The 25,227-nt window shown below is 37.5% G+C and overlaps 3 protein-coding genes across 6 annotated transcripts in view; 2 read left to right on the top strand and 1 right to left on the bottom strand.

Annotated features, from left to right (window-relative positions):
- Positions 1–4,427, top strand: part of LOC115448132 (tubulin alpha-1A chain) — a 31,466-nt gene extending 27,039 nt beyond the window's left edge. The window contains exons 3-10 of the mRNA XM_030175446.2: positions 570–742; positions 1,440–1,568; positions 1,987–2,157; positions 2,723–2,926; positions 3,110–3,165; positions 3,447–3,543; positions 3,843–3,955; positions 4,238–4,427. Of these exons, the coding sequence (XP_030031306.1) occupies positions 570–742; positions 1,440–1,568; positions 1,987–2,157; positions 2,723–2,926; positions 3,110–3,165; positions 3,447–3,543; positions 3,843–3,955; positions 4,238–4,421 (1,127 nt within the window). The 3' untranslated portion in view covers positions 4,422–4,427. The remainder of the gene's footprint in view (positions 1–569; positions 743–1,439; positions 1,569–1,986; positions 2,158–2,722; positions 2,927–3,109; positions 3,166–3,446; positions 3,544–3,842; positions 3,956–4,237) is intronic.
- Positions 4,428–5,266: 839 nt separating this feature from the next.
- LOC115448144 (palmitoyltransferase ZDHHC6) lies at positions 5,267–16,144 on the bottom strand. Of its 2 annotated transcripts, none has more exons than XM_037440637.1 (8): positions 15,888–16,144; positions 15,241–15,422; positions 14,266–14,350; positions 13,965–14,092; positions 13,042–13,212; positions 12,637–12,843; positions 12,022–12,209; positions 5,267–10,071 (listed from the first exon to the last, which is right to left on the bottom strand). In XM_037440637.1, exons 1-8 carry the CDS (start codon positions 15,952–15,954, stop codon positions 9,957–9,959), a joined length of 1,143 nt encoding a protein of 380 aa, XP_037296534.1. In that variant the 5' UTR covers positions 15,955–16,144; the 3' UTR covers positions 5,267–9,956. The 2 variants fall into 2 exon arrangements, with proteins under 2 accessions (XP_037296534.1, XP_037296535.1); XM_037440638.1 differs by lacking the exon at positions 5,267–10,071 and adding an exon at positions 10,800–11,937 and having other exon boundaries at positions 12,129–12,209; positions 15,888–16,143.
- A 411-nt stretch (positions 16,145–16,555) lies between these two features.
- Positions 16,556–25,227, top strand: part of LOC115448131 (moesin/ezrin/radixin homolog 1) — a 57,242-nt gene continuing 48,570 nt past the window's right edge. The window contains exons 1-2 of one of the 3 annotated variants that reach the window (XM_037440635.1): positions 16,556–16,705; positions 17,032–17,065. In XM_037440635.1, coding sequence (XP_037296532.1) covers positions 17,054–17,065 — 12 coding nt within the window. In that variant the 5' untranslated portion in view covers positions 16,556–16,705; positions 17,032–17,053. Of the gene's footprint in view, positions 16,706–17,031; positions 17,066–24,868; positions 25,076–25,227 lie in introns of those variants that run through there. The other 2 variants (XM_037440634.1, XM_037440636.1) reach the window with 2 other exon arrangements.

The following is a 25,227-nucleotide window of genomic DNA, read 5'->3' as shown; positions in this document are numbered from 1 at the left end:
GATAAATTAACTAATGCAAAACTCCAATAAATCTGTCATTATCCTCTAATATAAACGCATTACAGTATCTAACATCCATATCTGTTTCAAAGGCTATCTTAGCTGCATCCGCAGAAGCTCCAATGAGAGCAATTACACATCTGAAGTGGGCACGTTCGTTCCAATTGGCATCGTTAAGTACCGACGAGTGCTTGTAAAACGTCTGCATCCTTTTTGCATTTTTGTTTTGTTTCGTATAGCTGTCTGGAAGATTAATAAATCGTGAATCATTTGAGATGGGATATGCTCGGTAATTTGTCATTGTTTTTATCTTTCATACCAGTGAGTGGGCAAATCATAAACAGGTGTTTTGATAGTTCAGCTCATAAACTTTGCCTACCTAAAGGATTATAACGCCTTGCTCAATTAATTGAAATAAGAATTTTTCAGAAGCTTTAGCTGGCTTTATTAAAATCTTGAGGCGGTAGTAATCGTTGAACATCAAGTGATCGTATTCATATTTCTGTATTTGCATCTCCTTTTTGACAAAACAAGGCTACGACGACCACAAACGACCTCTATATTTGTAGATGAGGTCCGCACCGGCACATACCGACAACTGTTCCACCCTGAGCAGCTAATCACGGGCAAGGAGGACGCGGCTAACAACTATGCACGTGGTCACTACACTATCGGCAAGGAGATCGTGGACGTAGTCCTCGACAGGATCAGGAAGCTGGCTGACCAGTGCACTGGACTGCAGGTAAGCGTCATCAGATTCCATAGATATTATAAGTAAATTAATCTTACTTCGAAATATTGATGTGTTACATATCTACCACCCGTTGAAACGAGAAAAAGGCCGTTAAGTTAAATCCAAATAAAGGATATGAACAATTCTAACGGATTAAAACTTATTTCTGAATTAAAAAAGCAGTGATTAAATATATGTAAGATAATTCGAGTTAAAGTTAGATGCATTTCGTTAGTGTCTCTTAATTTTATTACCAATACCTACTTTAGTTGGGTATTGGCATGCAAGCCTGGCGCCAGTATTAAATTACGATATCGTAATATTTGACATACAATCTCAAGTTCTTTATTAGTAGTTATTGGTCAATAATCTCTCAGATCAAATGTGTTAATCGATTACCTCTTCTAATATTTATTGTTCTGTCCTAATTTGAAGTTTAAATTCAGTTTCTTTGTTCTTAATGAGCATTACCATTAAACATTCTAACGCCTAGGCAACATCGGATAAGACTGGTAAAAGAGTAATCGATATACTTGATGTCGTCGCGTCGAGAATACAGAAAATTGACCTTCACTAATACTTTTGCTGTGTTTATTGAAGAACAATATCTTTCCCAACTCGAATTATTTCTTCGATAATTGCATCGATTATGTAGAACATTGGCTTACCTTTAAATTAAATTAATAATATGAACTATTGCTCTCAGGGCTTCTTGGTGTTCCACTCGTTCGGAGGCGGTACCGGCTCCGGATTCACTTCCTTATTGATGGAGCGCCTCTCCGTCGACTACGGAAAGAAATCCAAGCTTGAGTTCTCCATCTACCCTGCACCACAGGTAAACAGGAACTTCACAATATTTACATAGTTCGTAAACTGCATACAAACTACAAAGGCGGGATGAATTTTACACTCAATATTCTACTTAAGTTGATCTGATGTACCGTTTTTTAAACCATGGGTATAAACTGATACTATTATTATGGTGAAAACAATACGGTACTGTATATATTCAGTTTAACGAATACAAGAATATAATGAAAAATATAAATAATACTTGTATCGCATTATAATTTTAACTGCTGTACTTTAAGTAAATACGGAAACCTCTCAAAATGATAAAGCTAATTTGGTAACCATAATTCTATTCCGTATCATGCATGCAGTTTTGGGTCATTCATCGGCGTGGTTATAGAAGCTCTCACCGAGCGCATAAAAGGCTAGTTACAGTCCTGACTCTACAATATCTTCACCAGGTATCAACAGCAGTGGTAGAGCCTTACAACTCGATCCTGACCACCCACACCACCCTGGAGCACTCGGATTGCGCGTTCATGGTGGATAACGAAGCCATCTACGACATCTGCAGGCGGAACCTCGACATCGAGAGGCCCACGTACACCAACCTCAATAGGCTTATTGGACAAGTAATTACTGATGCTTTGTGTACATTATACTTGCTAATTAGTATCATAAACTAATGAAATTTAATTGCTATTATATCAATTTGAAAAACAAAGAGAGGAAATACAGATAACATTTTTAATGATGCGATCGTATATTATAATTATTACTAAAATTCTTAACTCTCGACTGCCTCGGTGGCGTAGTTGTATTGCACGTCCGGTACAATAGCGCTCTGAGGTCCTGGGTTCGAATCCCGGGTCGGGCAAAGTGATATTTGGGTTTTTCTGCTCAGTATCAGCCCAGAGTCTGGAATTTGTGCCCGATATGGCGATAGGCTCGCCCCCTATCACATCATGGGACGGAACATACTTGGCGAAAAGTGGGTGCCCTAGTTGCGCCTCTGCATACCCCTTCGGGGATAAAATGCGTAATGTTATGTATGTAAAATTCTTAATTTGAATTTTGTAGCCCCTATAACCATTCTCTATGGTTTATTTTTCTTTAGATTTAAAGGTAAAAGCTTCTTTTAATTTACTAGTGACACCGTTTATCGTGGGACTGTCTAAAACAACCGCTCTTCTTCAGATCGTGTCCTCGATCACCGCCTCCCTCCGTTTCGACGGCGCCCTGAACGTGGACCTCACGGAGTTCCAGACCAACTTGGTGCCATACCCTCGTATCCACTTCCCCCTGGCCACGTATGCGCCCGTCATCTCCGCGGAGAAGGCTTACCATGAACAACTCACTGTCGCTGAGATCACCAACGCTTGCTTCGAGCCAGCCAACCAGGTACAAAAAACATAAGTTTCATTTTAAGGATTCAATATTACTAATAAACATACAGGGTACTACTATACATACAACTTCTAATTTTTTCCCTTATTTAAAATTAACGTGATTTCTATGAAATTAAAGGTTTATTATGTATTCGCCCTAATAATTTCGATGATCATAATGAAATTTATTTTTTAGATGGTGAAATGCGATCCTCGTCATGGCAAATACATGGCTTGTTGTATGTTGTACAGGTAAGATTATTTGAACAATGAGTATCTGGTTCGAAGGACCAACGTTATTATCAGGGTATAACACTAACTGAAATAATGACATCAACGTTATCGGATGAAGTGATTTTTCGACAAATTCTATAATGTTACTAATGAATTATTTGTCTTAGGGCGTAAATTAGTTTATACTTAGTTAAACTTTGTACTTTGTTACGTTCTTTTATTAATACGTCTAAAAATAACCCTTTCTATAGACGAAAAGTTATGGATAACGTTTTAAAGTTATGCTTTTATGTTGACAGAGGTGACGTGGTGCCGAAAGACGTGAACGCGGCGATAGCTACCATCAAGACCAAGAGGACCATCCAGTTCGTCGACTGGTGCCCCACTGGATTCAAGGTTAATAGACGTCTTATATATAGTCACACCTTTTATGTAGGGGTAGCCAGAGGTGCAACTAATGCACCATTCCGTCTCATGATGTGATAGAGGGAGACTTTTCAAACGAAAGTAGGTATTAGCTCAGGACCAATACGGCTCGAGTCTTATTACAAGAATGTTATATTAAAAACTTACCAGGAAACCGTAGTTATTACAAACATGACAAAAAGGACCAATGCCATTTCTGATCCATTTCATAGTACTATATGAAGGTAGATGAATACCATGTGGTTACAATTAATCTGGTCTGGTTGTAGGTGGGCATCAACTACCAGCCCCCGACCGTAGTGCCCGGAGGCGACTTGGCCAAAGTGCAGCGCGCCGTGTGCATGTTGTCCAACACCACCGCCATCGCGGAGGCCTGGGCCAGGTGAGGTCGCATTCTGATCATTTAAACCTATAAAGTTCGGTCAATAAGAAAAACTGCACGAAGGATAGCTGAACAGGTTACACTACATGTCACGCAAACAATGGTGTAAGGATTTTCTAATTCCAGAATTTATGTATGCACTTCTATCTTGGTAGCATCTTAGATAATTCTCAAAATTTTGACAATTCAATTACAAAGTGTTCGTCGTGAGGCCTACAAAACTGAAAGTGGTATTTTAATAAGCCTACGTGTCTTTTTTCACAACATATTTCTTTATCGCAGACTCGACCACAAGTTCGACTTGATGTACGCCAAGCGCGCGTTCGTCCATTGGTACGTGGGAGAGGGTATGGAGGAGGGAGAGTTCTCCGAAGCCCGCGAGGACTTGGCCGCCCTCGAGAAGGACTACGAGGAAGTCGGCGTCGACTCCACCGAGGGAGAGCTCGACGAGGAAAACGAATACTAAACTATCGCTAGCGATATACGTAAAGTAATCGAAAAATTTCGATAGTCCCACGTCGTCAATGTTTGGTATAGCCTCGCTCCTCTCATCGATTAACAAGTATCGATAACGTATCGATACGTATAAGGCTATGACCAAATTCGGATAAGTGATTTTGTATCCCCTTATTTTATGATTCCGTCAATTTATTAACAGTAAGTTTGATAGTTAGGAACGCGAGCTTACAGTGTGAAAGGTGCAAACTGATAATCTGAACAAGTTTATCTGTGTGTTTGATTTGCATTTACATAAAAACGTGATAATAAATTTAACATCCGCGATGGATTAGAGTAGTCGGTAATCATTTTTATATTTACAACGTAAGCTAACTTATTTAAAAATATTTTATTTTGCTTCAGAGAAGTGTGTATGAGAATAGTTTATTTTTAATGCACAATAAACTTTTTTACACATAGATAAAAATGTTTTTTATTTCCCCTCCCGTAGTAAGTGCTATCCGGTTTCCGGTTAATAAAACTCATGGTACCCAAGACGGATGATATTAAGTGTCACCCACGTGTATTGTAGAATAATATTTAATGATTAGAAAAATTTATATATTTTACGAATTTAAATATATATTTATTTTATACTTTAACCGTGCTGTATATTCTGTGACCGAATTTTTGAAAACATAATATGTTTTTAGCATCTTACCTACATACATTCAGTGTTCTGTACTACTTCGCAAGGGGCCTCCCGTCTGCTAAGGCTATCAACCTTTACTACTATAAATTCTACATTAACCTGCCCGTACTAAAAATAGTTATCGATTAACCCTTAGTTTTTTATGGAAGGTAAATAAAACATTTTTTTCCGATTGCATTTAATTCCTTACTACATAAAACATACAAACGTGAAATATTTACATATCCTTGTATAACACCATGTACATTTAGTACATCATTTAGTCTTATTACTAGTATAACACTGAAAAACTTCTAAAATATATTAAACAGTAAGTAGGTAAAATACGCAACCAACAACTAGGAACTGCAAATCGTATAAGTATACAAAAATACAAGTTAAATACTCTATGACAACGTAGATTCCATAAGGAATTGAAAAAAGGAATCTAACTAGTCATAAGGGTCATATTTTTGTCCCTAATATAAATATTTTATTTAATAATACTCAATGCTTACCTTAATCGTCTATTGATTACATTATTTTTCATGAATTGAGGTTATATTGTAAAGAATTTTTTATGAATCTAAATTGTCATAGAGAATACGAATGGAAAAAGAAACAAAGATGGAAGGGATGAAAAGAAACCGAGCTTAAACAAAATAACTGACTGTTTGAACATTAAAATTAATATTCATTAAAATAAATTCCAAAATTACAATTAATTCGTGTAACGGTTAAATAATTTTTATAAATTATATCCACCCCTTTTTACAATATCGACGGCTAATTGACTTGAGCGATATTATTTTTCGAAAAAATTTAACTAAGTTAAAAAAAACATCGAAAAACATTTGTTAAAAGGCTCTTTTTACAGTAAACATTAGATTAGCAAAATAATTACAGAATACAATTTTAGACATTTTTTGACAACCACCAACCAGAGAGAATAACACAGAATAATAGAATAGTCGCCGCGTGACATATTTTCTATTCTACCAGCCTGCCCGCGGAGCCGAATACTTCCGGAAACGCCCGATGTCATCGACTAGGATAGCGGCGCGTAACATGCTAATTTTAAATATGTATGAAACTTAATGTCGTTTAAGTAAATTAGCCTTTTAACCATCGATATGATAATGTCGGTGTATTATAATACTAACAATATATCGACGGTTAGCAGACGAATTGACTTACCGCCATTTTAAATAAATAATCCCAATCCATTTTTCGATCGATCTCAAAAACGGACCAATCAGAACAAAGGTTTTTGACATGCTTACTAATGAATTATTTTGATTGGTCCATTCTTGGAATCGGATTGAAGATTGAGATTGAGATCGTTTATTGAAAACGTCTGTAAAGCGACATTGAGTTTTATACATATTTGAAATCGGCATATTATTCTCCGTTTTTTAAACCTTCATTATTTGAAAAATAATGTCATTTAAGTCAATTAACCTGCCAACCGCTATTCACTTCTCTGTGATACATCTTAACACACAGTGCAATAAAACCCACATATTTTCTGAACGATACAAGCAAGTTATTTTTATCCTTATTAAAGTATTTTGGTCGTAATCTCACGACCATGTCGCACCATACGTTCGCCTTCACCGGTGTTCACTAATTTTCACGATTTAATTTTTCTTTTAAGAAACCCTAACCACCTTCCGACGCAGGAACCGACAAAAAACTATCTAGCCCACATTGAAACCTAAAGTATAAGGTGATCACCATGGAAAGCGCTAAAACTGCTGTTCACTTTCAGACGTTGGGTAATACAAAGAGCCGATAATTATTCTGGTAACAATGACCTATGAGCTTAAATACAAGTGCTCGCAAACTGCTGCTTGTAAGGCATAAATAAAGTGGTGATATTTTTATACGGATGTCGCAAAATGATCCCACTGCATTTGGTGGGAAGTGTGGTAGGGTAGAGTATCGACGATTATCCCTAGCCAGTCGACACAATTTTGTCGGCCTGTTTGAAGCCAGAGCGCGATCACTGAGGGGTTTTACACCGTGTGATCGCTATCCAGGCAGATCCAAATATCTTACTCAAACGAACTCGTATACTAAAAATCTGCTGTTTAGAAAACACAAAAATAAATACTTACAAGTATTCCTTAATTTTTTACCGCCTTACTTATTAATGTCTATAATAGTTAATAAATGCTTTGTTTCACAATGTTAAATGACATTTACCGTAAGAGGAAGCGAGACAAAACATTGTATAACCTAACAGACGTACAGCGTTTTTAAAAACACACTTAAAATGGAATAAAAACCTTCACAACATCTAATAAGCACCATTTTTCAACGCGTTAAATTTCTATAAAAAAATATAACATGATCTTTGTCTCGGAAAATAATTCGATTAGAAATTGTATTTAAATTTCAATAGCGTATAACAAAAAAAATCTGTAGATAATTTAGCGGTTTATTTTCGTCAAATTATCTAACATAAACCTAATCAGGCAAATAAAAAATTGCGCCACATTGCGGTAAAATACGGAACTAATTTCTTTTATTGAGGTTAACTTTAAAAAGTAAAAGCAAAAGTGGCGCCCTCTAAGGTTTTTTCCTGGTCAAACTATAGATAATATGAATACATTCATAGCAAAGTGTTGAAATCCCATTTGGAAGTCCTCACACTTCGTCTTCGAAGTTTAGATACATTAGAATTTAACAGATTTCATAAAATATTAAGAGCCAACCTGATGTTAGCCACGAGTCGCATTGCAGCATTTGTTTCCACACAAATGTTCTGGTTTTTTTTAATCAGTCGCAGCTCGGAGTCAGGAGATTGGCGATTTAATACCCCCGTACCTCAGAAAGCACATAAAGCCGTTGGTCCTGCGCCTGATCTCTCTCCGGTCATGTCAGATTGCCGTATCACCGGTCTTTGAGAGAGAAGGAACAGATAGTGCATCTGTGTATTGCGCACACACTTGTGCACTATAATATTATATCCTGAGCTGATCTCCGTTGACATTGGCCGCTGTGGCCGAAATTCGGTCAGGAAGGGATCAATTCTTCTCACAGTAAATGATGACTAGAGATACAGATTGCAATGGGCACGTGACATGATTAATCAAACCAGCTCAAAATATGGATGATATAATATTAAACTATTTCTCAAAATTTCGTTACGTTCATTTATTTCTCAAAATAAATGAAAATAATGGAATAGTTATTACCAACATATCTGTCATGTCTTTCTTAGTTTGTCTAAATATACGTTCTATCAAATAATACGTATAATGAATATATTAACATAAAAAAAAGAAACAGATGAGACGGACAAAATCCTTATAATATTTCCTAAAAACTATTTTGTTACGTACATTTATTTTGAGAAATACTCATTTTGTTATGTATTTATTAAAGTCAAAATTTCACTCTTTTTCTCGTAAAATAGAGTAAAGATTTAATAGATTTTTTTTCTATTAAAACTGAAAACTGTAAGATATACGCTTGTTTCTTTTAAGTAATAATAAAAAATATTTCTTAATAAACTTAATAATTTTGGAATAATAATTTACTTTAGTGTCTTGAATTCTGTAAGGTTCATGCATTATGTAAAATATTATCTATAAACATTATAAGTACAATAAAATTGGCAATATTGTAACCTTCGTGAAATCAGTTATATAATATAGGATTCATAAATAATTATTATTTATACAAATATTCTGAACTATAAACTTACTTAAAAATTATAAAATCGTTATATTTAAATTCATATAATACTTTAAAATAAATCAAACTAAAGAACTAAGTAAGTAAAATTTAACAAAAAAACATTTAGCATTTTAAATTATATCTGATATGATTTAAATAACCCATTATTATTAATAGCATACTCATAGCTCCCTCTCAGTAGTAGAGAAGGCCCATACCCAACAGTGGGACAGTATATAATACAGGGCTGAAATTATATTACTCATAGCTTAGTAGTTGCACAGAACGGCAGGCGAGCCGCTACCGACCCTTAACGTATAGTGGATAGATCAAGAAGGCGATGATTGAACCTTTAGAAGTCTTTACACGCAAGCAACCATTTTACAATTTCAATCATGTTAAGATGAGAGATTGAAAGTTTTACCAAGTTAAAATAAATTAAAAAATAACCCAAAAATGTGCAAATTTTTGAAAAACTAATGTCAGTAATAATCTTATGCTGTAATAATTATATTTCGAAAGCTGCTATCAAATTCAATGGGCACCATTGTAATACGAGTTCCAGAAAGTGTATGGTTGAACATATGCGAATATTGTTCAGAACCCACGAAGATATGTAAGAGTGGAAAAAAATACTGTATCGCAATTGTTCATCGTGACAACAACAATGAATTTGAAATAAAATTTATAGTGACACAAGCTTTAATTTTACGAACGTAGGTGCATGTAAATAAAAATAAATAGAACACCTGTTACATGGTTGCACTTGTGCAACCATATCACATGCAACCATATGACGGATTTTCTATTCGCACAAGTGCAACCATGTAACAGCAAGTTAGCATTTAGAGAATTTCATTTCATTTCTGCGTGCGTGCTAAATGGATAGGTTGAGGCGCATTCTTGCATATGATATGTGAAATTTTCATGATTTGTATAACGAAAATTGAATTGTGTTGGACGTTATTGAAGAGGAGATAAAAAAAATACAAAAGTGAAAATAAATGCATAGCTCACTATCCAATCGTAAATCTGAGGGTTTTTCACTATCAAATCAAATTTCAATTTAAAATTCACTGACCTGTTTTATCTTTGCAAAATAATGTAAATTTATTAATTTAAACTGCATTATTTTTATATAAATATTCTTATTTATACCAGTCTTATGCAATAAACCCGACATGGCTAGTCGGGTTTGGTTTTGCACAGGTCGTCTGTGGGCACGGCGCAGGCGCGCGGGAACCAACCTCGCGACCCTCGGGTAGACCCCACCACTTGCTTCTCACCGAACAACCAGTGCCTGCGGGAGGACAATTTTTTTTTGTTAGTAAAAAGGTTTTTTTGTGAAAATGAATCAGGTATTATGTCGATATTCTATTACGCCAAACATGAATGAATTTTAATGATATTTGGCGCACTAGCAGTACCCAAGTTTTTAAAAGTTATCCGACTGTTGTACGGGTGGGTCGCGGTGTACAGCCGGGAGCGGGACGCTGTATGTATAGTGCAATGCGTCGTGGTCTCTCACCGCCTCTGCCTGGTGGCCCTGAGCACGTCCCCGGGCTGCAGCGGCAGGCGCGGCTCGTCGCTGCAGGGCGCGCCGCACGCCGCGCGCGGGTGCGCGACGAGCGGCACCAGCGACCGTTGTACGGGTGGGTCGCGGTGTACAGCCGGGAGCGGGACGCTGTATGTATAGTGCAATGCGTCGTGGTCTCTCACCGCCTCTGCCTGGTGGCCCTGAGCACGTCCCCGGGCTGCAGCGGCAGGCGCGGCTCGTCGCTGCAGGGCGCGCCGCACGCCGCGCGCGGGTGCGCGACGAAGCGGCACCAACGACCGTTGTACGGGTGGGTCGCGGTGTACAGCCGGGAGCGGGACGCTGTATGTATAGTGCAATGCGTCGTGGTCTCTCACCGCCTCTGCCTGGTGGCCCTGAGCACGTCCCCGGGCTGCAGCGGCAGGCGCGGCTCGTCGCTGCAGGGCGCGCCGCACGCCGCGCGCGGGTGCGCGACGAGCGGCACAAGCGACCGTTGTACGGGTGGGTCGCGGTGTACAGCCGGGAGCGGGACGCTGTATGTATAGTGCAATGCGTCGTGGTCTCTCACCGCCTCTGCCTGGTGGCCCTGAGCACGTCCCCGGGCTGCAGCGGCAGGCGCGGCTCGTCGCTGCAGGGCGCGCCGCACGCCGCGCGCGGGTGCGCGACGAGCGGCACCCAGCGACCGTTGTACGGGTGGGTCGCGGTGTACAGCCGGGAGCGGGACGCTGTATGTATAGTGCAATGCGTCGTGGTCTCTCACCGCCTCTGCCTGGTGGCCCTGAGCACGTCCCCGGGCTGCAGCGGCAGGCGCGGCTCGTCGCTGCAGGGCGCGCCGCACGCCGCGCGCGGGTGCGCGACGAGCGGCACCCAGCGACCGTTGTACGGGTGGGTCGCGGTGTACAGCCGGGAGCGGGACGCTGTATGTATAGTGCAATGCGTCGTGGTCTCTCACCGCCTCTGCCTGGTGGCCCTGAGCACGTCCCCGGGCTGCAGCGGCAGGCGCGGCTCGTCGCTGCAGGGCGCGCCGCACGCCGCGCGCGGGTGCGCGACGAGCGGCACCAGCGACCGTTGTACGGGTGGGTCGCGGTGTACAGCCGGGAGCGGGACGCTGTATGTATAGTGCAATGCGTCGTGGTCTCTCACCGCCTCTGCCTGGTGGCCCTGAGCACGTCCCCGGGCTGCAGCGGCAGGCGCGGCTCGTCGCTGCAGGGCGCGCCGCACGCCGCGCGCGGGTGCGCGACGAGCGGCACCAGCGACCGTTGTACGGGTGGGTCGCGGTGTACAGCCGGGAGCGGGACGCTGTATGTATAGTGCAATGCGTCGTGGTCTCTCACCGCCTCTGCCTGGTGGCCCTGAGCACGTCCCCGGGCTGCAGCGGCAGGCGCGGCTCGTCGCTGCAGGGCGCGCCGCACGCCGCGCGCGGGTGCGCGACGAGCGGCACCAGCGACCGTTGTACGGGTGGGTCGCGGTGTACAGCCGGGAGCGGGACGCTGTATGTATAGTGCAATGCGTCGTGGTCTCTCACCGCCTCTGCCTGGTGGCCCTGAGCACGTCCCCGGGCTGCAGCGGCAGGCGCGGCTCGTCGCTGCAGGGCGCGCCGCACGCCGCGCGCGGGTGCGCGACGAGCGGCACCAGCGACCGTTGTACGGGTGGGTCGCGGTGTACAGCCGGGAGCGGGACGCTGTATGTATAGTGCAATGCGTCGTGGTCTCTCACCGCCTCTGCCTGGTGGCCCTGAGCACGTCCCCGGGCTGCAGCGGCAGGCGCGGCTCGTCGCTGCAGGGCGCGCCGCACGCCGCGCGCGGGTGCGCGACGAGCGGCACCCAGCGACCGTTGTACGGGTGGGTCGCGGTGTACAGCCGGGAGCGGAGGCGCTTGTCCAGCTTCTGGGCTTGCTGCTCTCTCTGGAAACAGACAGCATTCATTTTAATATTTACGGAAAGGCCTTGAAATCATCGAACGGCAATTATCCCTTTCAACCACCCTAAAGTTAGAGTAAGTAGATCATCTAACGTCTCCTTTTTGTTCTCTCAAGGATTAATGATACTCAAAATAGATCTAACTTCATCATTATCAGTCACAAAAATCCAATGCCAATCATTAGCCTCCACTTTTTTTAACAGGCCAGTTTAATCCATCGTACCAATTAAAACCTCAATTTTACTATCCCTCCCTTATATCACAGGTCATCGCGTGCGCATACGCATTCAACCGCAACTTTCGTAGAAGTCGACTTAAGCAAACTTCAAGCCTTCATAACCTGTTAGAAGCAGGCTGTGTTCAAGGTATTTCTGCAAACTTATATTTTTCTTATGTCTGCAATTAACTCACCGTCAAGTCATACTCTCCACATCCTTCCCTAACCGGCCAAGTCAACCCATCTGTCTGGGAACTGAACAAGGCCATCTTGAAATTCGCCTTCCATCCTATGTTGTAGGGGAACACGAACGGCGGCAGACCAAGCTCCTCGCGCCTGCCCGCAGCCTTCTCTATAATCCAGTCTTCTATCGTGGTCTGGTTCCGGAGAATGCCACGGATCTGTTGAGGCAAATGAGCTTATTAGAAAATAAAATTTTAATATAATAAATTAATTATGTCGGTTAATAGTTTTGGTGTAACACAAAGAAACTATTATAGTAAATTTCTTGGTTAAATTGATTAATTAAAGGTTATCTTCAAATAAAAAAAATGCCCAAATTAATAATATGTGATAGAGGGCAAGACTACCTTACCCACCTGTAAGTACAAAAGCACCCCAACAGCGAGCACGACGCCTATGGCCATTCCAATAGCGAGTAGCGTCAGCAGCAGCGTGGTGAGCGTGAGGTAGATCATGGGCTCGCGACCCGTGCCGTTATGTACGTACCATACACGGTTGATTGCGTGGTACATGCATATTGAGAGCACCTGATAATAATAAAAATAACTGCTCATTCAAGTATAATGCATTGTGGTAAGTTTACATTACCATCAATTTTTTTTATTTTACCTATTTTTGTGATACTTATTTATTTATTTTTATTTATTTATTTATTTATCAGTCAATCTTCATATTTTTTTTTTTGTTAACAGTTACAAATTCATTAGGTTGTGCCTGATAGAGTGCAAGTAGTTGAATAAATGTAAGTAGTAGTTTGATCATGTGAAAAATTATAATCCATGTTTTTGTCATTTTCTACTCTGATAATTATGACCGGTCTGAAGTTAATCACTTTAGCCATGCGACTTGCTTATCACACTTTAGTAATTAGCCAAAACACCACAAATTATGCTTGTGACAAATTTAAGCTAATAGTTTTGTATTATAAGTGGCGATAGCCTAGTTGGGTGTGGAACGGACTGCCAAGACGAATGTCCGCAGGTTCAATATCCAAGGGCACACACCTCTGACTTCTAAAAAAAATCATGTGTGTATTCTTTGTCAATTTATCGTTCGCTTTAATGGTGAAGGAAAACATCGTAAGGAAACCTGCACATCTGAGAAGTTCTCTATAGGAATTGCGAAAGTGAGTGAAGTCTACCAATCCGCACTAGGCCAGCGTGGTGGACTAAGGCCTAATCCCTCTCAGTAGTAGAGGAGGCCCGTGCTCAGCAGTGGGCAAGTATATAATACAGGGCTGATATTATTATTATTTATATATTTGTATTGTTCAACTTACTATGGAAGCATGAAGGCAACCAAGCACCGCAGAGAAGAGGAATAATGTGAAGTAACCATGGTTCTCGTGGCCCACACAGCAGTTGATCCATGGACAATGATGGTCCATTTTCTTTACACAATAACCACCTTCAAAATAACATGAATTATATTAAGCATTTGTAAACATCTATTTTATTAACACCACTTGTAATATTTAATTATATTATTATTAATAGTTTGGTGTTTTATACAACAAAATAAACAGAAACTTTTGTCTATTGTTCAATTAATTGATGTGTTGAAAATTTGGGACTGATTACATTTTCTACAATGGTGCGATCTGGGAGCTTTGTAACCATTGCACACTGAACAGAACTGTAGGTACTGTGTGTCTTCCTCTCTGGCCTGAAACAACACAAAAATTTGAAATGTTTTTTATTATTATTTGCTAACATAGAATATTATATATGTATTTTTTTACTTATGAATATTATTATGATGATGACTTATCATGTAGCCAAGTTTTAGTATGGGAGAGTTTAAAAAAATTAAAACAAAAAAATGTTCATTTAATTGATTCATCTTTACTAGAATAAAAGTAACAGAAAGTTGGCAGTCCTGAAAAGTCTGAAACTAATAAATTATTAGTTGAAAACTATTTTCGGGGAGTGGGAGGGGAGGATTTGAACTCTAATATCCTCCCCTGGTTACACTATTGTCCTAGATTTCAACTTATAAGATTTAAATCAAATTGGACAACTCTATTATGTTTATAAAAAATAACTTATTAGAAAGTGTTTTTTTTAAATATATGTACACAAAACTCTGGTTCAGGTTTCTAAAGAAGTTTAAACTAATTTACAATATTATTCAGGAACATGCTATTTTACTTTATTTACCACAGACCTATAGTACATACATATTTGCTTCATACAAATTGATTATAGAGCACTGTAGACTATCATAATGTGAATTAAAAAAACTTGCAGACAACAAACTTTTCTGCTAGACAGTCTTGGTGTTGTAGTTGTATTGCATGTGCAGTACATCACTGTTTAGAGGTCGCAGGATCAAATCCTAGGTTGGGAAAGTAATTAGTTTTTCTGCTTAGTATTAGCCTGGAGTCTGAAACTTCTGTTCAATATAATGATAGGCTCACCCACTATCTTATTATGGAATAAAATATGGCAAAATGTGTATTTACTAATAGCGCCTTTACATACCACTTTAGGAATATGGGAAAAGAGTGCATGTAAATATATGATAGAAAATATGTAAATAGAAACAATACTTACAGGTTTCCATCCCATGGGGACATACCCAGGTCCTTCAAGCAGACTCTGCAGGAAATAATACAAAGTGGCTGCTGCAAGGGATAAGTACAGGCTAGCATGTATGGCTGCTAGGATAGATGTGTGCGGGGGCCACCACATACCTATGAGATGGACCATGGCCCATGTTATTAACTTTATTATACCTGCGAAACATATAGATTATTTGATACTAATCTGAATGGGTTTGCTATGTTTGTCTGTTAAAGATATGCAATATTATAATTTGATAGTTTAAATATAGATGGGTTTTAGTGTTTCGTAATTCCAATCTCTATTCTATTACACTGCATATAAAATTAAAAAAAAAATACTATTTATAAAATATAGATGAAGAGTTAATGTTTACATGGACACAAGTAGGGTGACTAGATTATATAGTTAACACAGGGGATGATTATTGACATTAGCAGTTATGGAAACAATCACGCTGTACACAGATATATTTAATTAACTGCAGTATCAGTGTAGAGATTAGTAAGCCACTTAACACATTGATAATATTATCACAGCCTTACGCAAATAATTTTTAAACAAAGGACTCTTATTAAATAACCAGAATATTGTAATATAAACAAAGAAAAATTATATTATTTTCAACGCAAACTCACCTAAAACCGCAATTGGACCCCAATGGCACAATCTACGAAACGGTGCCAGACGAGATGGTGCCATCATCGGAAGGTTATGCCACTAAAACTTATATATATAAGGACTAGTCTACTCAGAAACTGATTAAATAGATGCTACGACATTGTTTATAATGTTATAAACAGGTTTATATTTATAAATACGCCTAGACTCCCTTTTTATTCCAGCACAAGGATCGGCACAGTGACAGTATTTTGACGTTTGAAAAACCATTCAGCTTAATCAAAACAAATTTAACAATATTTTTTTACGTGAAACCAATCTAACTTTGGCTAAATATTTAATATCTTAGTTCAACTAAACAAAAGATACATAATTTACCAAAAATAATTCAGTCTTTATAATTTTCCTATAGTATTTTTTCCTTAAAAAATACATAATATTTTATATTTTTCATTTCGTGTAATGGAACGTGTATAGATAAGAATGTTGCAAGAAGCAATTAAATAAAATTTAGTAGTTTTTTATGTTATTTATGCACTCGTAGGTAATTTTTAAGAGTTTATTTCTTGATTAGTATTGCATCTGTTTCATCACCTTTACAGTATAAAAGAATTATGATTATTAATTTATTGCACGCATATTTAGATATATTTTCTACCGATTCACCTGTTGAGTAAATGACAGATTCTCAATAGTTGTTCTTAGCAACACCAGCTACCACGTCACGCAGGCAGTTGTCACATCGCGATATTTTTGTGGCTGTAGGGTGTGTGCATTCTTTATGTGTGTTGTGCTACTTATGTGGATAATTAGGTGATATTCTTCTTTTTACCGGGTAAGTTATAATAAAAACTAAATATTTCCCATATATAAAATGGTCACTTACATATCACGTGAAGTTGTAATCGGTGGTTACTCACACATTTCGTGCGCACGGCAAACTGCCCGGTGACTGCATTTTTATTGTCATCACTAGAATATAACTATTTTGTGAGAAAACCTATATGACATAGCGCCGTGTACGTTACAGCGAACGTATTGCGCGTAGAAAACGGGCTGTTTATTCATAATTGTTGAAACGTAGCGATGCGGTGGCGAGTGCGTACCCAGTCGGAATTCTTGTGATAAAATTTCCTCACACGTACGTTTATGTGTTTGCAGATTGTGATCCTAAGCCGCCAACATGCCGAAATCGGTGAGTATTGCCGCTTACGTATGTTTACCGATAAGAGAATCGGCTCGGACAGTTTGTTGCGGCGACGTCGCTCGTCGTAGTGTGGCATGTATTTAACGATTTCACCATAGCGATGTGTTGGTGTGACACATCAAATAGTTGTGCAAACAGTGTCGGAAACTCGTTTGAACACATATCCATTTTGAATGTAAACTAACATCTCTAATAGAATTTAATGAGACCTTACAATACACTGACACAAACCTGATGTTACACAATCGCCGTTTTATTGGCGATGTCTCGCGTTATACATTAATGACATACTTAAATAAATTACGATATTGGTATCTGTAAACTCATAAATAAATGTATATTGTATTAAAGATGGCATAAACTGACAACAGAATAATAAGTAAACACTTGTGGCTTGTTGTTTATTGTTTAAATAAATTACATAATAGCTAACATCTTATGACATCACCTGTGCGATGCCAAATCATGTTAATTATAAAATTAAACAAATATTGTCAGTGTGACGTGAGCCTAAGAAAGTAAAAGTTGTAGCACACCACATAGGGATAACAGTACTATAACTTGCATGCTTTTGTGTTACGTTTATCTATTTGGCAAATGATAACACTCATAAGGCTAAAATACATTGAACATTCTAATAGCCTAATGTCAACCATGACTTATTCATTTTAAACTTATACAGAGTGTTACAAAATAGTATGTTTTAAAACCACAAAGAAATTCAACATGAATATTTAACTAGACAACTTTTCAAAATATACAGAAGATTTATTTAAAAAGTTATAAATTTTAATGTAATCTTACTATTGAAAAATATAACACTTAACCCACCACATAGAAGTTCTTTTGGTTTAATGTTACATAACAAATGGAAAGAGGAAAATAATTATAAAATTTTTATACCCAATTTGATGTACGGTAACTGTTCTAAAACCCAATATCAAAACTACTCTTGTAATGAATGATGTCATTAAGGAATCCTCCATTAAATGGAATGACTAACAGAGCTTGAGTTACATTAATTTTGTCACAACAAATTCTGTGTTAATTTCAGTTGTTTGTTAGGTTTTAGGTCACTTCTTGTTAAAGATATATTCAATAATTAATGAATGACTAAATAAATGTTTAGAAAAATGCTGTCAATAAGTGTTTTAATACTTATTTATTATATCTACAAATGAGTTGCCTTCTAGTGAAAATACATTAAAATCATATTTGAAAATAAATGTTACCTGTGTCAAACTAACATAGTACTGCAATTCCATTAACCTTAGCTATTGATATCAAAATAAAAAATCTATAATTGTAAATGTACCTATCTGTCTACATTGTAACTTTGATGTTTCTGACAATGAACACCTCAGCCCCCCTCTCCTGTGAAGATGAAGGCTCAAAGGCTTAAAAACCATAATATACAAACTGATAAAAAGTCTGGAAAATGATTTATCTCAATATTGTCCTCAAATTAAATCAAAAGCCTAGTTACTAATCAATATAAATAACCATATGTAACACCCCATCATACTTAAATATAATCATATTACAAAGTAATACTAAAAGAATATATTCTGATATGGTGGCAATATTGTTACTTAATTACTTAAACAGTTGATGACATAAAACATACCCAACATAATGTTAATTATAGCTGTAACATTGTTCAACTTCACATCACATCCTTTTGACTGATAATGTTAGTGTTTAAATGTTTTTATTTCATTTTGTTCATGTTACTGGTTATACAAGGCTATTACAACATGTTTTTTTTATATATTTTATATAATATCAGCCCTGTATTATATACTGTTGGGCACGGGCCTCCTCTACTACTGAGAGGGATTAGGCCTTAGTCAATGATGCTGGTTTTTTTGCGGATTGGTAGACTTCACACACCCTCGAAATTCTCATAGAGAACTTCTCAGGTATGCAGGTTTCCTAACGATGTTTTCCTTCACCGTTAAAGCAAGTTATAATTCACAAAGAATACACACATAATTTTTTTTAGAAAAGTCAAAGGTGTTTGCCCTTGGGATATGAATCTGCAGACATTTGTCTGTGCAGTCCGTTCCACGACCAACTAGGCTATCGCTGCTTAAGCAAATTTGTATAAATAGGTTTGAATTATTTCTTTCTGAACAGATATAGTATGTGTCACTGTTATTCCTAAATTCTGACTCACTGGACATTCAGTATCAAATCGACAGCTACAATTAACACTATGTTAACTTGAAAATGTCAACTTTACAAAAGAGTTGTTTAAAGTAAAAAATTTTAAAAAATATGATAATAGACCTTTCTTAATAAGGGTTTCATGTAATTCAAGAATTCTTCATTTTATAGCAAAAAAAAGAGATTTTGTAAACTTATAAAAGATAAAGAAATAGTTATTTTACATTGTAACAGAAAATAGCGAAAAATCGATTTAGCGTAGTGTTAATTGCTGGTATCGAAATGTAAGATCGGGGGTCCCATTAGCTCATATATTGGCACTAGACCAGTCTCTAAAAACACCATACATCATACCATCAATTATGATACAAAGATGCTTAATAAAAAAAATGATGAATACACTACAGTGTATTGTCTGTCACAAATTATAGTCAAAGCAATAAAAAAAACATTGTAGCCTGATCAGGAAAAGAAAAAACCTTGCCATGTTATGGTGAAAAATAGGAGTTATTTCTTATATTGGCAATAATAACTTAAAATGAAAAAGTAAAAGTGACGAAAAGCTGCATTTTATATTCCTGGACAGATCATTTAACTGACAAACTAAAATTTAAATCATTTGCTATATTTTGCTGGAGTAGAATATATCTATAAGAGCCAGTAACAAAAGTTGATAAAAATTTTACAATGTTTAAACAGGGTACATTCTGCATGAATGATTCAGCATGATTCACTAAAATTATGACCTAATCTATATAATATGTTGTTATAACGTAAGTTATTATAAATATTTAAAACTATTTTTATTATATGACAGTGAGGATGAATTTTTGTTAGAAATATTTATTCCATTTTTTTTTTTATTGAGCACTGAAAAATATGTTGATATTTTTAGTTACCAATGTGCCTGAACTTCAATTATTTAAATTTTAAACCATAAACTTGTTAAGGCTTCTTAAGAAAGCCCCCTTTAGTATATATTTTTTATTAACAGCCTCATTAACAAAAATTCTATGTGATTATTGTCTCTGCTTTTTATACTATTATTTTCTTTATTTATGTTTGCAGATATTCGGTTACATAAGCCACGCGCTCGATCTAGGCGCAAATGATAACGCCTTGGTTAGTGCGTTTGGAAATACTGTTCCTAACCCTTTACTCCTTTTAGTAGTAAACCCTCATGCTTGGATATGTTTTAATCAGTGTTTAAGTGATTAGTATAGTTTTTGATGAGAAGTCAGCATAGCCCTTGTTCTATCTGTAAGAACTTAGATAATGATAAATATGACGTCATTGTGAAAAGGGTCCCCACATTAATGCTAAACTTGGTATCCAATAAGACATAATTTGTGATGTAAATGGGGCAGGCATGTCCAAAACTCGTTAGTCTCTTAATCTACCCAGCAGCATTAGCATATATAGATAGGGCTGGGTGATCTGTGACCACTCCAGAATTGCACGGCGTCCACCTAAAGACTTTTGAGGCAGCCTGTTATTCCTGTAAATTTCCAATTCAACCAAAATTATCAAATTTAGAAGTACCCAAGAGTATGATTTTTGTCTATAATACCTTGACTTTGAAGAGTATGAGGCTATTCTCAATTCAATTCTATTGCTAGATATGATGGATAATGGGATGCAGTAAGTTTCTAATCAGGAATTAGTACATTGATTTATAAAACACTGATTAAAATGTAAAAGTAAGTGGGTTAACGGTTGATTAGTTTTTGTATAATTTTAGTGCAGTTTTGTTGTGTGGTGAATTGTGCATAATAGATTTTAGTTTGGCATGATAGTTTTCTTTTTAGTTTGAGTGTTGGCTTAGTTTGCTAGATTTTTGTTTTTAATTTTTTCTATTTCAATATTGTGACCTTTTTTTATATTTGCTGTTTTTGATCATTTTATACCTAACTTGTTTTATGATTACGACGCTGTGATGAAGGCACGTGTGACGAAAAATAAGTAACTTATTGCTAGGGGCAGATGATCTGAATGGGTACCTAGTGGTACTACCACCGCAATAGTAACTACTAAGTTACTATCGCTTATGGACACTGTCTACGTCATAAACATCGCCAAGTTAACCTGCCACGTGGGGAATACTTGTATACCTTGTTAAGATATCAGTGAGCTAATTTTATGACTTCAACCACTATAAAATTTCGTCAAATTCAATAATTTTCGTTCCTAACCTGGTTATTGAATCCTCAAGATCTACGATCCATAAAATAGCTATAAATTTAATATATTTGTACAAATTGTGTTGTTTTTTGTGGTTTCATATATTTTGTGTGTGTTTAAAAATTAAGCATGGCTAATAAAATTTATCTTATTCCGTTTGTAGTTAACCTAAATTATAATTTATAGCTTTGCCGAAACACGAATGTAAGGTAAACACCGTGCGTAGTACATGACCACATAAATTATAAGCTCACGACTATTCCCGAATGTGGTAGACAGAGCTGCAACTGTCACTGATCGCCGAAATTAATTCCATTTCTATAACATTAAAGCGGCAGCGTATTGAATACGTGATTTTGATAATTGAGCGAAATTAACAACAGTGATTGCAAAAGGGTAATTAGCATTTCTTATTTAAAGTTCAAATATCGACCATACCTTTAAAAAACTTAGTACAAGTCAATAGACACAATGTAATGCAATGTTAGCTCTTAAGCCTGTGTGCGTAGGAAGGAAGTAGGAAAGTGGGACGCGGCGTTATCTGGTTAGTGAGCAGTGCTCAGTGCATGCGCTAACGGAGTTAGTGACACTGTACTTCAATGGGTAGTAGGTTTCATACCCGGCATGGCAGTCACTGAATTGGCGTGCAAATGGCCACCGACGTGAGTATAGCTTTGGACATGATGCTGACTTATCTTAATGGTATTGCAACTAACTAAAAAACGTACCTATGTAAAGAAGAAAGAATCGTTTTTCATGACTCGCTAGTGGTTTCTTGTTTTGAATCATCATTCTTTAATAAGCATTTCCCGGCGTAGATGAACAAGACGCAAACGTAAATATCCATTGATTATACCATAGAGTTTACATTTTAAATACCTTGAAGAAAGTTGACGAAAAACAAAAATTCCATAGATAGTTATGTATTTTAAACCTAATACGTTTTTAATTGAAATTATAACGCATAATTGGTTTTATCGTTAAACGGACGACTGAATTGTGCCTCATGCATATTTTAAACGGCATTGTATTCGTAATGGCGGCCTCGTTTGCGGATCGTTCTTATAGTATACCATGTTGGACTATCGTATCAGAGTTATATTGTATAGTTGTAAATGGTCATTCGCAGAGTAATAGTTGGTAGATCTCTTATATGCTAGAGTTCAGCCAAGTAGGAGTCATCGTAATGTTTTTTTACCAAGCAACATCGTCGATTGTGTATCGATCCGATCTTGTTTTGTTTTTCTGGACAATTAAGGGTCAATAAAAATGAAATGTAATATTGTGAGCCTTTTAATTATAAATAGTTTATTTATCTATACATAGTTTAAAATAATAGTCTGTTGGAATCGAGGAGCAGTGGTGTTTATTCATATATCCCGTGAAGTTTGCTTAAGGCGATACCTCAAGGTCCATTTTCATACATTTTGTTTCACCTTTAATCTGGGTAACTAAACAAGTATTGGCAAGTAAAGAATTTAAATTCACCTCTACTTAGTGATTAGTTCTCGCAGTTGAAAGAAAAACGTAAAAATAATTAATAATCATGGATATTTCGGCCTTTAAAATTTAATATGACGAAATTTTAAAGGCCGAAATATCCATGATTATTAATTATTTTTACGTTTTTCTTTCAACTGCGAGAACTAATCACTAACTAGAGGTGAATTTAAATTCTTTACTTGCCAATACTTGTTTAGTTACCCAGATTAAAGGTGAAACAAAATGTATGAAAATGGACCTTGAGGTATCGCCTTAACAAATTTCGATACGATTCAATACTTATGTAAAACGTTAGTCCAGTATGCATTATTAGGCTAGCTAATGTAAAGAATGTTTTTACACATCGAAGTCGATACCATGACCAGTAATAACATAGTATTGCAAGGATTACTTACCATGCGACAGATGTCACTGGAACCTAATAAGGTTGCGCGTTTAGTAAAAACCGTTTTGCATTAAAATACTATTTTTATTCCAAATATTAGCCTATTCGTTAAACTTAGATTACTTAATATGTTTCTAGACTTAGGACTCATAGCGGATCGAATCTTACGTCAAACTTTATGAATCACCATAAATTTGTCATTTTTACCGCTCCAGCAGTGACGTTTTGTCTGACTGACTTCTGACCATATTCATAGAATATGTACCGAATGATGCAGCTGAGCAGAAGAAAGAAAATACGTCAATGCAGTCAATACCTGTCTCTTGTCTATAGGTCTCTTCTGTCATAATCTCTATCGCTTTACCTCTCTATCTTTTTGAATGCACTTGACAGCTAATTAATAATTTGCAGCCCATTCGCTGTGTACTTCAAACCGGTCTTAAAGATTGATGTACTCTGTAGTTGCACATACGTCTTTATACGTCCAGCAACACGCGACACAAACGTAAACTAAAACTATCCGTTCAATATATCAATCAGTATGTTTACTACATACACAGGGTTTATAGTAAATACAGCACGCACGATACGTATTTCGTACGTCGCGCCAAAGTCATATGAACTCATCGATTCGATCACGGGTCGATTTAGACGCTGCGACGAAAAAAAAGTAGCGAAACTGTAGGCGGTTTGAGACGTCTGATACTGCGCTTGTCAACATTTGGTTCAATGAGCATTAGTGAAATGATTTTGGTTTTGGAGGCATTTGATACCTATTTAAGCTTAACTGTGTTGTTTTTTTGATAATTAATTTACAGACATTTAAGCTTTGCGAAGATTTTAAATTGGTTTAATTGTGTCTTATAACCATTGAAAATAATGACGATTCTTAATCCACACACTTATGATATTTGAGTGACAAAATAATTTCAATAGTTGTGAAGTGTAGACTATTATATTCCGTTGTCAAGTAGTACCAAGATTGCATACCTGAGTATGATTCCTGCCTTGTCGCATTATCAGATAAAACGCCTTCAGCCTTATTTGTATCAATGCAAATACACGCGGCACTGACACATCGTGGTCCTTGGATTTAAATGATAAAGCTCATTATTTCTACATTTGGTGCACCTTTGGACGTAGTCTATTTTACTATTTGAATTTAGTATTTTTTTCCGAATCGCTGTCTTTTCTAATTCACGTTACGTATTTTATTATTCCATAGTGTTTTTGCCATGATATAATACGTTTTCTAGTACCAAGTACTAACATAAGTTATACATCAGCATCGCTTTGATAAAATGTAGTATAATACGAGGGACTTACCTTATCAATAGTCGTACTTCACACTTTTACTATGGTATAAAGATATCTTTACAAATATTAGTATTTTGGGGTGTGCTACAAATTACATTCAACACCTGGTTTCATTGCTATGATTATGTTCAAAACAAGAAATATGAAGTAGACAAATTGTACCATACAATTTAATTCTTAGTAACAAGCCACTAGAAACAAGGAAAGTGAAATCTCATGAAATGTTGAGTGCCGCTGACTTGCCGGCCTTGAGCACGGGGCGTACCGGCGCGGTGTGCCGGCGCTCGCGCATCCCCGCGTGCGACCGCGCCCGTTCAGTTCAAATTCTACCGCCGCGTCCGGCAGACGCGGCTACAGTGCCACCTTACCCCAACCTACCCCTGTGCTTGTGACTATACCAGTGCGTGATACAAACCTCAAACATGGTCGCCGGAGGAAAACAGGTTCGTTACATAATAACTGCTCGGATGTCCATTGTCACGCACTTGCATTTCACTTTAATGCACCTGAGTGTACGTGGGATTTTACCTGTAGGATGATACTAGATACATTCGAGATAGTGGAGACATTTCCCAAGTTGGAGGATCGCGTCGCC

This window comes from Manduca sexta, chromosome 20 (genome assembly GCF_014839805.1).
Source record: "Manduca sexta isolate Smith_Timp_Sample1 chromosome 20, JHU_Msex_v1.0, whole genome shotgun sequence".
NCBI lineage: Eukaryota > Metazoa > Arthropoda > Insecta > Lepidoptera > Sphingidae > Manduca > Manduca sexta.
This window is presented reverse-complemented; position numbering and strand designations above follow the sequence as displayed.